Source organism: Coenobita brevimanus, chromosome 43 (genome assembly GCF_032717465.1).
Source record: "Coenobita brevimanus isolate Jiangsu-jjx chromosome 43, ASM3271746v2, whole genome shotgun sequence".
NCBI classification, from domain to species: Eukaryota; Metazoa; Arthropoda; class Malacostraca; order Decapoda; family Coenobitidae; genus Coenobita; species Coenobita brevimanus.
The window spans coordinates 12,290,783-12,304,444 of record NC_136996.1 but is presented as its reverse complement, the minus strand read 5'-3'; the positions used below and the strand labels follow the sequence as shown (position 1 = coordinate 12,304,444).

Here is a 13,662-nt window from a genome sequence, read left to right as displayed (position 1 = left end):
TGTACTTTGGCTACGGCCAGAATACGGTCCAGGGTAGAGAGACCCTGCTACCGTACGTGTAGCGCTACCCAATTACGGAAGCGGCGACTCGGGGCCGGCCTCTCGCCGGAGCAGACGGGTGATCTCGTTTCTCCGTTAGTCGTTTCCCGTACGGGCAGACACTCGGCTATGGCCGGGGCACGTACCAGGGTGGAGAATTCCCTGACGGTAGGATCTGTCTGTATTGGAGAGAGTGCGGCTCTTGAGCCCCTCACTCCGGCTTGTCTCCTACTGCGGGAGGAACACCACATTGATGGCCTCTTGCCTCAGCGAAAGGGCGACCTCGACCACCCTACAGGTGTCCCTCGCACGCCGGGCAAGTTCACGGCTCCAGGCAAAGTCCACACTAGGGGAAGTAGAACCCCACCTCAGCCCTATGAACACACTCAGGGAACCACGAAGAGAGTGAGTCTCCCTTTAGCCTCTTTCCCTTCGGGGAGCCCTTCGTCGCCATCCAGGCTTCTTGGCCAAGCGGAGGCGTTAGAGTGGTGGCAAGGCCTGATAGCGGATTTACCGCCCACACCCGGACGCTCCTTAGCACTGTCGGAGCCCTACAGGAGACGCTGCCGCAGCCCAGCCCTGACGGCGCCTCTCCCCCTAAGCACCTGCAGCCCCCGGGCGCCCAGGCCTTCCACCACGGTCCCCGACGATGGAGACCCAGGCTCCCTCACGCCCCGGCAGCAGAGGAAGCAGGCCTGAATCCTCCGACCGTTCGGTCCTAGTCCCGAGGGCCCCCGATCAGGTCGAGGCCCCCAGACCGCAGGGCCTCCCTGCACCCCACCAGCGCGGCCCTAGGAAGGAGCCGCCCCTCAGGTCGAGGCCCTAAACCAGGGAGCCTCCCTGACAGTAAGTACCAGTGACTTAACTACCCAAGAAACAAGGGTAAAACAGTGACAGTGACAGTGACCCCTAATACAGTGACAGTGATCCAATGCACAGTGGCAGTGTCTAATAAAAGTTATATTAAACAGTGGTATCATAGTAAGTCGTGCGTAAACGTTAAACAGTTCAGTCCCCCTCTATAGGAAGGAAGCGGGGAGTTTTCTGTGGAATTGGAGGTAGGTGCGTGAGTGAGCCGAAAGGCAAGTGAAGTGCTCCCCCGCGACTAGGTGACAGTGTCGGATGTCGCCATACGCACCCTACCTCTATTATAGTAACATCTCCCCCACAGACTCCTGAACACAGTGAACCCAAGTGAAACTCCCCCGTTTATTATTACCCACCAGTGACACGACAATTAATCTCAACTGACAACCGCAGTGAAGTGATATCTCCTCTAAGTAACAGTAACACATATCCATGACTGCCCTGTGCCCTGTGTAAATGTATATTGGATCAAGTTATGTCAATGAGTGTATTATTGTATCTCTGTTCTATTGTGTGTCAAATATTGTGTATGTACACTGTAAGGAGTAGAATTTAAGCAATAGATGTGATTCGGTGTACTGTCTCTTTTTATGCCCTGTTCCTTTGTTAGTGCATTACATCCGGTCTAGTAAAAGGACCCCGTTCCAGTGCTCGTGTTTTTACGACGAGAAGTCGCCTTAAAAACACAGCATTACAATTAATAATTTGGTAAAATACATGTAAGGTTGTTGAAATGCGTGAACTGCGCATAGTGCCCCCTGAAACTCCCCGACAGCCCCACCAGGACCCAACAGAGGAGCCGCAGCCGAACCACGAGACTCAGTGCGACAACGGCACAAGTCAGCCGGGGCCGTGCGCCCCTATGACACACAACCGCCTCACCGTTGCCTTAGCAGGAATCCAACACTACCTTCAGGGAGAGATACCGCCGGATCAGATCGGGGTGGAGCTGCCTATCCAGCTCCACACAGCGCCCCTCAGGAGTTGGCCTGTAGCCACTCCTACCTTCAACAGGAGTGTGCCTGTAGTCTCTCCAAAGGTGCCTTCCTCTTTGGGACAGCCGGTAGCTGCCTGCCCCTCGTAAGGGAATCGGTAAACAAATGACCTGAGGGTAATCAGGAGACGGCCTGTAATCGCTCCCGCCTTCGTCAGGTGTCCTTCCAGGGATGGCCGGTACCCACCCTACACCCCCTCCTGCAGGAGTCGGCCTGTAGCTGCTCCCGCCTTCACCAGACAGCCGGTAGCCACTCCGAAGGTGTTGCCCCTGAGTCGGCCTGTAGCTGCTTCTCCCTACGGCAGAAGACGGCCTGTAGTCGGTCCCGCCTTCGTCGGATGGCTGATAGCCACTCCGAAGGTGCTGCCCTAGAGTTGGCCTGTAGCCGCTCCCACCTTCGTCAGATGGCTGGTAGCTGCTCCGAAGGCATTGCCCCTGAGTCGGCCTGTAGCCACTCCTCCCTACGGCAGAAGGAGATGGCCCGTAGTCACTCCCACCTTCGTCAGACAGCTGGTAGCCACTCCATAGGTGTTGCCCCTGAGTCGGCCTGTAGTCGCTCCTTCCTCTGGCAGAAGGCGACAGCCTGTAGTTGCTCCCACCTTCGTCAGACAGCTGGTAGCCGTTCCGAAGGTGCTGCCTTTGACTCGGCCTGTAGCTGCTTCCCTCCCCTCCGGCAGGAGTCAGCCTATAGCCACTCCCACCTTCATCAGATGGCCAGTAGCTGCTCCTAAGGTGTCCAGAGGTGTGCTGATTCCCCCTCTCAGGCCACGACCAGTATCTAGGCCTTGGCGCTTCATAGTCACGCCCTTGGGAAGCCACGGCCAGTAGCCGGGCCCCACAGCCAGAGGCAGACGAGAGCAGTCCTGCCGCCCCAGCGTGAGACGTGGGTCCAGACTCCCGATGCAGAGGACACATGAGAATTCCAGAGAGGCCTTAATGCCTCCCCTGGCCTCTGCTCCCTATGCCTGGCCCTAGAGAAGACCCACCTGGCGGACCCTGATTCGGGTCGGTGCCGCAGTCCCTCCCTGACAGCGCCACTTGGTTCTGGGGACCGCAGCCCTAGGGCACTCCAAGCCCTCCCTAGGACACCCGGGCGAGACTTCCCTATGCCCCGACTGTGGAAGACCTCCACCTCTTGTCGAAACCTGAGCCAGAGATTTCTGGGCCTGTTTGGCCCCAGTCCTGAGGGCCACACCCCTGTGCCCAGCCCGGAGGATATGGGCCCCTCCACCACCTGCAGCCCCGGACGAGAGAAGACACCCCTGTGAGTCGTCCCGTGCCCTCTCAGCACGCCCTCCCCTGGCAGTGCCCCAGTCCCGGCAGAATTGTCCCCCTGCCGCCCCCACCGTATAAGTGACTCATGTTAAGTGTGATATTGCCCCAAGTTAGTGTAATAGTGCTGTAGTGACATAGTGCACCCCAAGTAACATGTCAAGTGTTCACGAGAAGTTAGAAGGGGAATGAATTATACCATGGGGCAGAATAATAGCAACAAGTACAGAGTCTAAGTGTTGGTGAACCAGACTCACGGAGTGACACCCTTGTAGGAAATCAGTAAGACACTCAACCGAAGGGATTCATATTAGTAAAATATCCAAATGCCCCTTGCTACCAGAAAATAGTGAAGAGAAAGTGTTAGCAATACCCTCCCCCTCATATTGTTATAAATATAACGAGACTCTCAGTGCCTTACACCCTCCCTTCTCGAATCTCTCGGCATTCCCTACGTACGTGAAAACCTAGAATCGTGTTATAATGAATTACCAAAACCCCCTTGCTACCAGAATATAACAAGTCAAACTCTCTAACATTTACTCCCACTTTATTTTATTCTACCTATACCAGTTTCTCAATGCGTCGCCCCTCCCTCTTGTGTGAGACTCACCCCCAACTCCCCCACGTGCACCAAGACCCTGTATTCTGAGTAAACCTGTACACTAAACCTAGTGTGTTATCCTCAGTGCCTGTTGAACTAGTATCCTGCGAGATACTGACTGTCTAATTAAGAATCATAATTCACCAAATACTGTGTTGTATTATCTGCTGTTTGTCTTGTGCCTGACTGAAGGAATACACGTGTAAAGGTTATTGCCTGGAGTTTTTGTGTCCTGGCTCTCTCTTATTTGCACTGAGCCCCTGCCTCGAAAGAGGACCCTGCTACACATTAGGTGTTCTAGGACCGAGTAGTCAGGCCTTTTTACCTAGCATTACACTGGTGGACAGCGGTGGTTCTTGACCCAGGCATACGAGGGAGGTAGTGAAGAAATATTTGGCAAAATGGCAACAAAACCACACGTGGAATTACCCAAGTTTAACCCCGACCAGTACGATATACACACGTATCTGGCAATTATTAAACCCTTACTGGATATTGGCTTTGATAAAGACTAGCAAAAAGTCATAGTCACACCTCCACTATTGGGCAAAGTGGTGGCGAACATAGCACCGAAAGTCGTCCCGGAGCTCACCTGGCAGAACTTTATGAAGTTCATTGTTCAGGCCATCACCCCATCATTAGGGAAAGTGGTGGCTCTATCCCAGTTGGATAGTTTTTCATTTGACGTGGATTTAAATAATACCCTGATACAGGCAAGACGCCTAGTTACTGCTGCCTACCCGGAGGCAGATGAGGAAACCCGGGATCAGCACACTTTCAACACTCTTCTCAGAGTGCTTCCGAGTGTTGTCAAACAAGACTTTATCATCCATGACCCGACTGGAGACATAGATAGGGATATCCAGCTCATACAGCGCCTCCTGACCGCCTGCCCTACACCCCAGCAAATTAATGTAGTGAAGACATTTCCCACTCAACCCTCAGCTCCCTTGATCATGCCACGTCTGCCCTTGCCTCACACCAACCCCATCCCGGCGCCGAGCCCGCCTAGGGCACACCCCTCCCACTGGCACCCCGCCCCCCAGGAAAACCCTAACCTGATCCTAGTGAATCCATGGGAATTCACAGACGGGACCAGCTTAAGGCTGCATGCTGCAAGCCCATAGCCCCGGGTTCACATAAGGTGTCCTCTCTGGAGGACGAGGCCCCGGAGGACGAACTGGCACCCATAGAGGAGCCCCATCCTGGGGAACAGGAGCAGGAGCAGGAAGATGGAAGCCCCAGACAGCTGGACTTTTTAGGCCCGCCCCCGCACCAACCCACGGTGGGGGGGGCCATTACCCCCAAATATCGCCCCCCAGTGTACCACAAGATGAAATTGAACGGCATGAAGGCCAGACTGTTAGTTGATACGGGAGCTGCCAGATCCTGCCTTTACAGCCACTATTTCTCCTGCCATAAATCGACCTTTGGCCCGCTCCGCCCCACTGCCACTCACCTTGTGGACGTGGGGGATGGCCCCCTGCCCATCCGTGGGGAGACACGGACCCTACAGGTTGACACCCACCAGCCGGTGTCAACCCAACACCAATTCATTATTTTCAACTCCTGCTGGAGCTACGACGGGTACTTGGGACTGGACCTACTCCAGAAGCTCGAAGCTACCATAGATTGTTGTTACCGACAGCTCCAGTTCTGTGCCCCGCCCAACCTCAGGTCATTTGCACCCGTAATCCCCGGCCCCAGCTGGAAGATTCGCCCCCTTCTCCCCTTCCTCATCCCCCTCCTCCCCTTCCTCAACCCCCTCCTCCTCCCCTCATGCCTCCCCTCACCACCTCTCCTCACTCTTTCCCCGCCACCATCTCTGTTGCCGTTACCATCCCCCCCCATCATGAGGCCTGGGTGCCCCTCCACCGGCCCTCTGGCCCCTCTGTTTTGTTCTCCCCCCTCCTCCCACCGGGAGCCTTCTCCGCCTGCCTATTATCTCCCACTTTCCTCCCCCCACATCACACCGCCATCTGCATCGCTAACCTTGCTCCTTCCCCCCTCACTCTTCCAAAAGGGCTCATCATCAGAGAGATGGAGGAAGCTGAGCCCTGCACCCCACCCTCCTCCCACTCCCCCACTCCCCTGCCACCCATCCCAGACCATCTCTCCGCCCAGCAGTCAGACACCCTACGCCGTCTTCTCCTGGATTTTCAGGATCTGTTTGCAGCAGGACCGGCAAACATACGACACACCATGTACCTTTCGCATGAAATTCATACGACAGGCCCACCCATTAGACAACCATCCCAACGGAAAAACCCCAGACAACGGGAGGAAGAGGACTGCCAAGTACAAGAAATGATAGAAGCCGGTGTCATTTCCCCCTCCACCAGCCCTTGGACCTCCCCCGTCGTTCTAGTGAAAAAGAAGGATGGCACAATGCGATTCTGCATCGATTACCACCGCCTGAACGACGTCACCATCAAAGATGCCACCCCCCTCCCACGAATCAATGATTCCTTAGATTCCCTTTACTGGGCATCTCGGTTTTCCACCCTTGACCTCTAGTCTGGATATTGGCAGGTCCCCGTGCGCCAAGAAGACCGAGGCAAAACGGAAATTTTGACAAGTAACGGCAAACATTATGAATTTAATGTCCTGCCGTTCGGACTCTGCAATGCCCTCGCCACCTTCTCCAGGCTTATGGAATCTGTCCTTAGCAGTCTCACCTGGGAAATATGCCTGGTGTACTTAGATGACGTCATTGTCTTTAGCCAGACCTGGGCCGACCACCTGCAGCGCCTCCGCTGAGTCTTCACCAGGATTCGCCAGGCAGGCCTCAAACTCCGGCCCTCTAAGTGCATCCTGGCTGCTCGGACTGTCTCGTTCCTGGGACACGTTCTTTCTCAGGCAGGAATCTCCCCCCGACCCTGACAAGCTCCGCGCTGTAGCAGACATACCTCCACCACAGGACGTCCAAAGCATCCGTGCCTTTTTAGGACTAACGTCCTATTACTGCCGCTTCGTGAAGGAATCCGCCCACATCGCAAAACCCCTTCACGATTTGACCAGGAAGGGGGAACCGTTCTTCTGGACGGAAGAAAGGCAAGCTGCTTTTCAACAGCTCAAAGACAAGCTTGTCTCTGCCCCCATCGTGGCTTTTCCCGATTATGCCCTTCCCTTCCACCTCTACACCGATGTTTCCCTCTCTGCCGTAGGCTCCGTGTTAGCTCAGGTTCAGGCAGGCTGGGAACACATCATCGCCTGCACCAGCCACACCCTGAATCAAGCCGAAAAGAACAATGCCGCAACCAATTGGGAATGCCTCGGCATAGTATGGGCCCTCCAGCACTTCAGGGCATACCTTTCCGGGACTCAGGTTACTATCATCATGGACCACCAGTCCCTCCAATGGTTACGCCAATCTGATTCCCATAATGCCCAACTTATCAGGTGGCACGAGACCTTGGAGGAATTTAATTACGAGATCTCCTACAGGCCTGGAAAACTCCACACCAACACGGATGCCCTTTCCCGCCTCCCCGTCCACACCCTCCAGCCAGAGACAGACCTCCTGCAGCAATGGCGCCACAAGGAGCGACCCCCTTGGATCCCTTCCCACCTGTTCAACAAGCTATACCGGCAGGGCGACCACCTCCTAACCCCATCCGGTCATATCCTCCTGGCCTCCCAAATCGTGCGTGACACCTTACGCCATCTTCATGCCCATAACAGCATCCATCTGGGCACCAAGAAGTTGCTACAGGTGTTCAACGACACGTACTGGGCACCAAACCCCTCCACCTTTGCCAAGGAAATCATTCAAAGTTGCTGTGCCTGCGCACTGGGGAAAGACATCACTCGAACCGCAGGACCCGACCCTCGGGCCACATCACCGCCCACAAGCCTTGGCAACTCTTAGCAATTGACGTAGTGGGACCCCTCCCTCCAAACTCAGTACGTGATCACATTCGTGGACACATATTCAAAATTTGTCGTAGCCTGTCCAGCCAGAGAGCATCATGTTGTCGCCGTCACCGATGCCCTCCTCCAACACATGTTCCCTTATTTTGGCATTCCCCAGGCCATCCATTTGGACAATGCCCCAGAGTTTAACGGAAAAGTCTGGGAAGAAATCGCCAAAATATTTGGATACAGGATCTTCCACTCCTCTCCTTACTGGCCACAGGGAAACGCAATGTGCAAACGCAGCCATCGCACCCTCATGAATGCCAAAATATTTGGATACAGGATCTTCCACTCCTCTCCTTACTGGCCACAGGGAAACGCAATGTGCAAACGCAGCCATCGCACCCTCATGAATCAATTGTGCACAAATATTGAGGCCACAAAAGACGACGACTGTCCTGCTCACATGAAAATTGTCCAGTGGGGCATAAATTCCTGCCCCTGAGAAGATGGGGTTTCCCCCTATGAGAGGATATTCAGCGAGGCCCCTCTCCTACTGCCTCTCCGCCAACACCTACAGCCACCCACAGACCCATTACACCACCTGAAGGGCCAACTGGCCCACCTACAGAAAAACCTAGACCTCAGCCCCAGCACAGCCCCCAACCCTTTCCACCTTGGCGACACTGTCGTAATCCCCCAACCCCATCCCACACAAACTCGCCCCCCTCTTCACGGGACCCCACACAATCACCCGTGTCCCCAACCCCTATCAAGTTGTCATCAACTATCACGGTGCCCCATGCACCCTCCGGAACCGCCACGTGTGTCCCTTCTGCGCCCCTGCACCTGCTGCCCCAGCCCCACACCCCCTCCCTCCTCCTGTCCCGGCGCCACCCGCAATTTCCACATACAAGTGCTACATTTCCTCCTCACCCTCCCCCTCCACCCCCCCTACCACCTCGACCTCCCCGGCCACCACTCCACCCTGCACCTCACCTGCCACATCAACCTCCCACTGCTCTCTCTCACCACTTCCTCCTGCCACCTCATCCTCGCCGCCCAGCCCCATGTGTCCCGCCCACGCCACCACGCCATCACCACACCCAACTACCATCACCTCCCAGCCACCACTCCACCCTGCACCTCACCTGACATCTCACCTGCCACACCAACCTCCCACTGCTCTCCCTCACCACTTCCTCCCGCCACCCCATCCTGGCTGCCAACCCCACGTGTCCCGCCCACGCCACCACCACACCCAACTACCACCACCTCCCACCCACCACCCTTACCAATACCCACTCCAACATCATCACACTCCACCATGCCCACCCCACGCCCAACGGCACTTACCACCCAACTGCGCCCACCCTGCACGCCCCCCTCCCCACCCACTCCCACCCTAAAGACCACAACCACCCGCTCAGGCCGCTTCTCGCGCCTACCCGCCCAATACACCCATTCCCCCATGCCATCCACCTCCCCCCAACTTCACACTGTCATGCTACATCAGGCCCAGATCCCCACCACCTACAGTCCCCAGAGACCTTACACCGCATTACCATGGCACAAAACCTGGCTGCTACCCTCTGTGTCCAGCATACAGCACCACGTCACACCAGCAGTGACAACCACCAAGATCAAAGTGCGATGGGCAGTATGGACACCTACCCTCGGCAGGAACCGACGGCTCCGAGGGCCACACCACCTACTCCACCTCCTCCGCTTCTCTCCCACCACCTCCACGCTGTTCCTCACCTGTGATGCGGAGCAAGAGGAGAACCACGCCACCACTGCCTGGCAGGCCTTTCTCAAGGACCTCCAACCAGTTTACGCCATCCATGACACTCACGTCTATCACCTCCAGTCACGGGGACGTGACTTTTTCTAGGAGGAAGGTGGTAAAATGCGTGACCTGCAGCATAGTGCCCCCAGAAACTCCCCGACACCCCCACCAGGACCCCACAGAGGAGCTGCAGCCGAACTGCGAGACTCAGTGCGACAACGGCACAAGTCAGCCCGGGCTGTGCGCCCCTATGACATGCAGCCGCCTCACCGTCGCCTTAGGAGGAATCCGACACTACCTTCGGGGAGAGGTACCGCCGGATCAGTTTGGGGTGGAGCTGCCTATCCAGCTCCAAACAGCGCCCCTCAGGAGTAGGCCTGTAGCCACTCGCGCCTTCAGCAGGAGTGTGCCTGTAGCCTCTCCAAAGGTGTCTTCCTCTTTGGGACAGCCGGTAGCCGCCCGCCCCTCGTAAGGGAATCGGTAAACAACCGACCTGAGGGTAATCAGGAGACGGCCTGTAGTCACTCCCGCCTTCGTCAGAAGGTGTCCTTCCAGGGACGGCCGCTAGCCGCCCTACACCCCGTCCTGCAGGAGTTGGCCTGTAGCTGCTCCCACCTTCGTCAGACGGCCGGTAGCCGCTCCGAAGGCGTTGCCACTGAGTCGACCTGTAGCTGCTCCTCCCTCTGGCAGAAGGAGACGACCTGTAGTCACTCCCACCTTCGTCAGATGGTTGGTAGCCGCTCTGAAGGTGTTGACCCCGAGTTGGCCTGTAGCTGCTCCTCCCTCCGGCAGAAGGAGACAGCCTGTAGTCACTCCCGCCTTCACCAGACGGCCGATAGTTGCTCCGAAGGTGTTGCCCCTGAGTTGGCCTGTAGCCGCTCTTCCCTCCAGCAGAAGGAGACGGCCTGTAGTCGCTCCTGCCTTCATCAGATGGCCAGTAGCTGCTCTGAAGGTGCTGCCCTTGAGTCGGCCTGTAGCTGCTCCCCACCCCTCCCGCAGGAGTCGGCCTGTAGCCGCTCCCGCTTCGTCAGATGGCTGGTAGCTGCTCCAAAGGTGTCCAGAGGCGTGCTGATTCCTCTCTCAGGCCACAGCCAGCAGCCGGGCCTTGGCGCCTCATAGTCATGCCCTTGGGAAGCCACGGCCGGTAGCTGTGCCCCATGGCCAGAGACAGGCGAGAGCAGTCCTGCCGCCCCAGCGGGAGACGAGGGTCCAGACTCCCGATGCAGAGGACGCAGGAGAATTCCAGAGAGGCCTTAACGCCTCCCCTGGCCTCTGCTCCCTAAGCCTGGCCCTGGAGAAGACCCAACTGACGGACCCTGATTTGGGTTGGTGCCGCAGTCCCTCCCTGACGGCGCCACTTGGTTATGGGAAACGCAGCCCTAGGGCACTCCAGGCCCTCCCTAGGATGCCCAGGTGAGACCTCCCTACACCCCGATGGCGGAAGACCTCCACCTCCGGCCGAAACCTGAGCCAGAGATTTCTGAATCTGTTTGGCCCCAGTCCTGAGGGCCACACCCCTGTACCCAACCCAGAGGATACGGGCCCCTCCACCACCTGCAGCCCCGGACGAGAGAAGACACCCCTGCGAGTCGTACCATGCCCTCTCGGCACTCCCTCCCCTGGCAGTGCCCCAGTCCCAGCAGAATTGTTGCTGGCGTGTCCCCCTGCTGCCCCCACCGTATAAGTGACTCATGTTAAGTGTGATATTGCCCCAAGTTAGTGTAACAGTGCTGTAGTGACATAGTGCACCCCGAATAACAGGTCAAGTGTTCACGAGAAGTTAGAAGGGGAATGAATTATACCATGAGGGGGAATAATAGTAACAAGTACAGAGTCTAAGTGTTGGTGTACCAGACTCACGGAGTGACGCCCTTGTAGGAAATCAGTAAGACACTCAACCCAAGGGATTCATATTAGTAAAATATCCAAATGCCCCTTGCTACCAGCAAATAGTGAAGAGAAAGTGTTAGTAATATCCTCCCCCTCATATTACTATAAATATAACGAGACTCTCAGTGCCTTACACCCTCCCTTCTCGAATCTCCTCTCGGCATTCCCCACGTACGTGAAAACCTAGAATCGTGTTATAATAAATTACCAAAACCCCCTTGCTACCAGAATATAACGTCAAACTCTCTAACATAAACTCCCACTTTATATTACTATAACTATAATCAGTTCCTCAGTGTGTGGCCCCCCCCCCGTGTGAGACTCCCCCCTAACTCCCCCCCCCCGTGCACCGAGACCATGTATTCTGAGTAAACCTGTACACTAAACCTAGAGTGTTATCCTCAGTGCCTATTGAACTAGTATCCTGCAAGATACTGACTATCTAGTTCTATCTATTCTATTGCCAGACGCCTCAATCCAGTTTGGGGTGGCCACAAACAAATCGCCTCCAAGTCGCCCTGTCCCCCGCCATTTCACTGCCCTGCTCCCAACTCACACCCCCCTCTCTAATATACCTTTCCACCCCATCCCTCCATCTCATCCTCGGCCTCCCCCTCCCTCTTCCCCCCTCCACCTCACTCACATACACTCTCTTCGTCAGTCTTTCACCCTCCATCCTCTCCACATGGCCAAACCACCTCAGTGTGTTCCTCATAATGCTTCCTATCACATCCACATCAACACCACAACGCTCCTTTATATTCTCATTCGTCAGCCTGTCTCTCCATGTGACTCCACAGGCTCCTCTTAAATAACTCATTTCCACTGCTCTCACTCTTGACTTGTGTCCTTCCAACAACGTCCAAGCTTCACTTCCATACGTTAGAGTTGGTATCACAATACTGTCATGTAGTAACTTTTTCACTTCCATGCTCACTTCCCTGTTTCTTATCACTGCTTTCAAAGAACCAGCAACCTTTCTTCCCTGCTGTACCCTTTCAAGCACTTCACCCTCCAAACCTCCATCCTTACTCATCACACTACCCAAGTACTTAAACGTACTCACATTTTCCAATTCCTCACCATCCAACCTCGCTGTACATTCACTGACTTCACCTCTCTCAAAGACCATCACTTTACTCATCCCTACATTCACCTTTAGATTCCGTTTCTTACACACTCTCCCAGACTCATCCATCAAGCCTTGCAGCTCCCCTTCGTCTTCACTCAACAACACAGTATCATCTGCAAACAACAGTACAGGGAGTTTCCAAACACTATCCTCTCTCACCAGGGCCACTCCAACATCCACTACCCTACCTTGTACCTCTTTTATTACCCCATCCATGTACAGATTGAACAACCATGGAGACATGACACGTCCCTGTTTCAACCCAACTTTCAAAGAGAAATATTCACTTAGTTCACCATCCACACGCACTGCAGCCTTTGCACCATCGTACATACTCTTCACAGCATTCAGCAACTTCCCATCTACTCCATATATTCTTAACACTTTCCACAATCCTTGTCTATCCACCCTGTCATATGCTTTCTCTAAATCCATGAAAGCCGCATACAACTTCTTTCCCTTCTCTAGAAACTTTTCCACTAAAGATCTAAGAATGAATAACTGATCTACACAACCTCTTCCCTTCCTAAAGCCTCCCTGTTCTTCTCCAACTAATTTCTCTGTTCTTTCTCTAACTCTGTCAATAAGTATCCTACCATACACTTTTCCTATTATACTAAGAAGACAAATGCCCCTATGATTACCACACACTTCTTTTTCCCCTTTTCCTTTGTACAAGGGAATAATTATACCTGACTTCCAATCCTCCGGGACTCTACCTTCCTCCCAGGCCAATCTGCACATCTTCCACATCCATTCTACTACTATCTCTCCCCCATGCTTCAGCATTTCACCACACACTCCATCAATTCCTGGGGCTTTCCCAGTTTTAACTATCTAGTTAAGGATCATAATTCACCAAATACTGTATTGTATTATCTGCTGTTTGTCTTGTGTCTGAAGGAATACATGTGTGTCACGGGGTTTTTAAAAGAAATGCTTATATTATTTAAATGATAATAATGTTCAATAATATTGAAGAGCAGGGACAATGATTGTCTTACTAAATCAAGCAACGATTACTTTATGCTGACTTGCTTCGCACGATTAACTAAGAACGAGAATTTATAAACTTTCTCAACAGTACACAGCAGAGACTAATTACTCACAAATTTCTGATTATTAGTACTGTTAGCCTCTGGAAAAAGTTACTTCACTCCTGACAATAAATAACTATCTATCTATCTATAGCCCGACGCCCTAATCCCGCAAAGGGT

The 13,662-nt window shown here is 54.3% G+C and overlaps 1 protein-coding gene across 1 annotated transcript; it reads left to right on the top strand.

Annotated features, from left to right (window-relative positions):
• Positions 1–7,116: 7,116 nt before the first annotated feature.
• On the top strand, positions 7,117–7,647 carry LOC145397806 (uncharacterized). Its single transcript, XM_080270826.1, has one exon. It carries the CDS (start codon positions 7,117–7,119, stop codon positions 7,645–7,647), a length of 531 nt encoding a protein of 176 aa, XP_080126952.1.
• Positions 7,648–13,662: the final 6,015 nt, after the last annotated feature.

Bases quoted from the DNA above. Each gene is read 5' to 3' on its own strand.
- LOC145397806 (XM_080270826.1), top strand. From the start codon at position 7,117: ATGGACCACCAGTCCCTCCAATGGTTACGCCAATCTGATTCCCATAAT.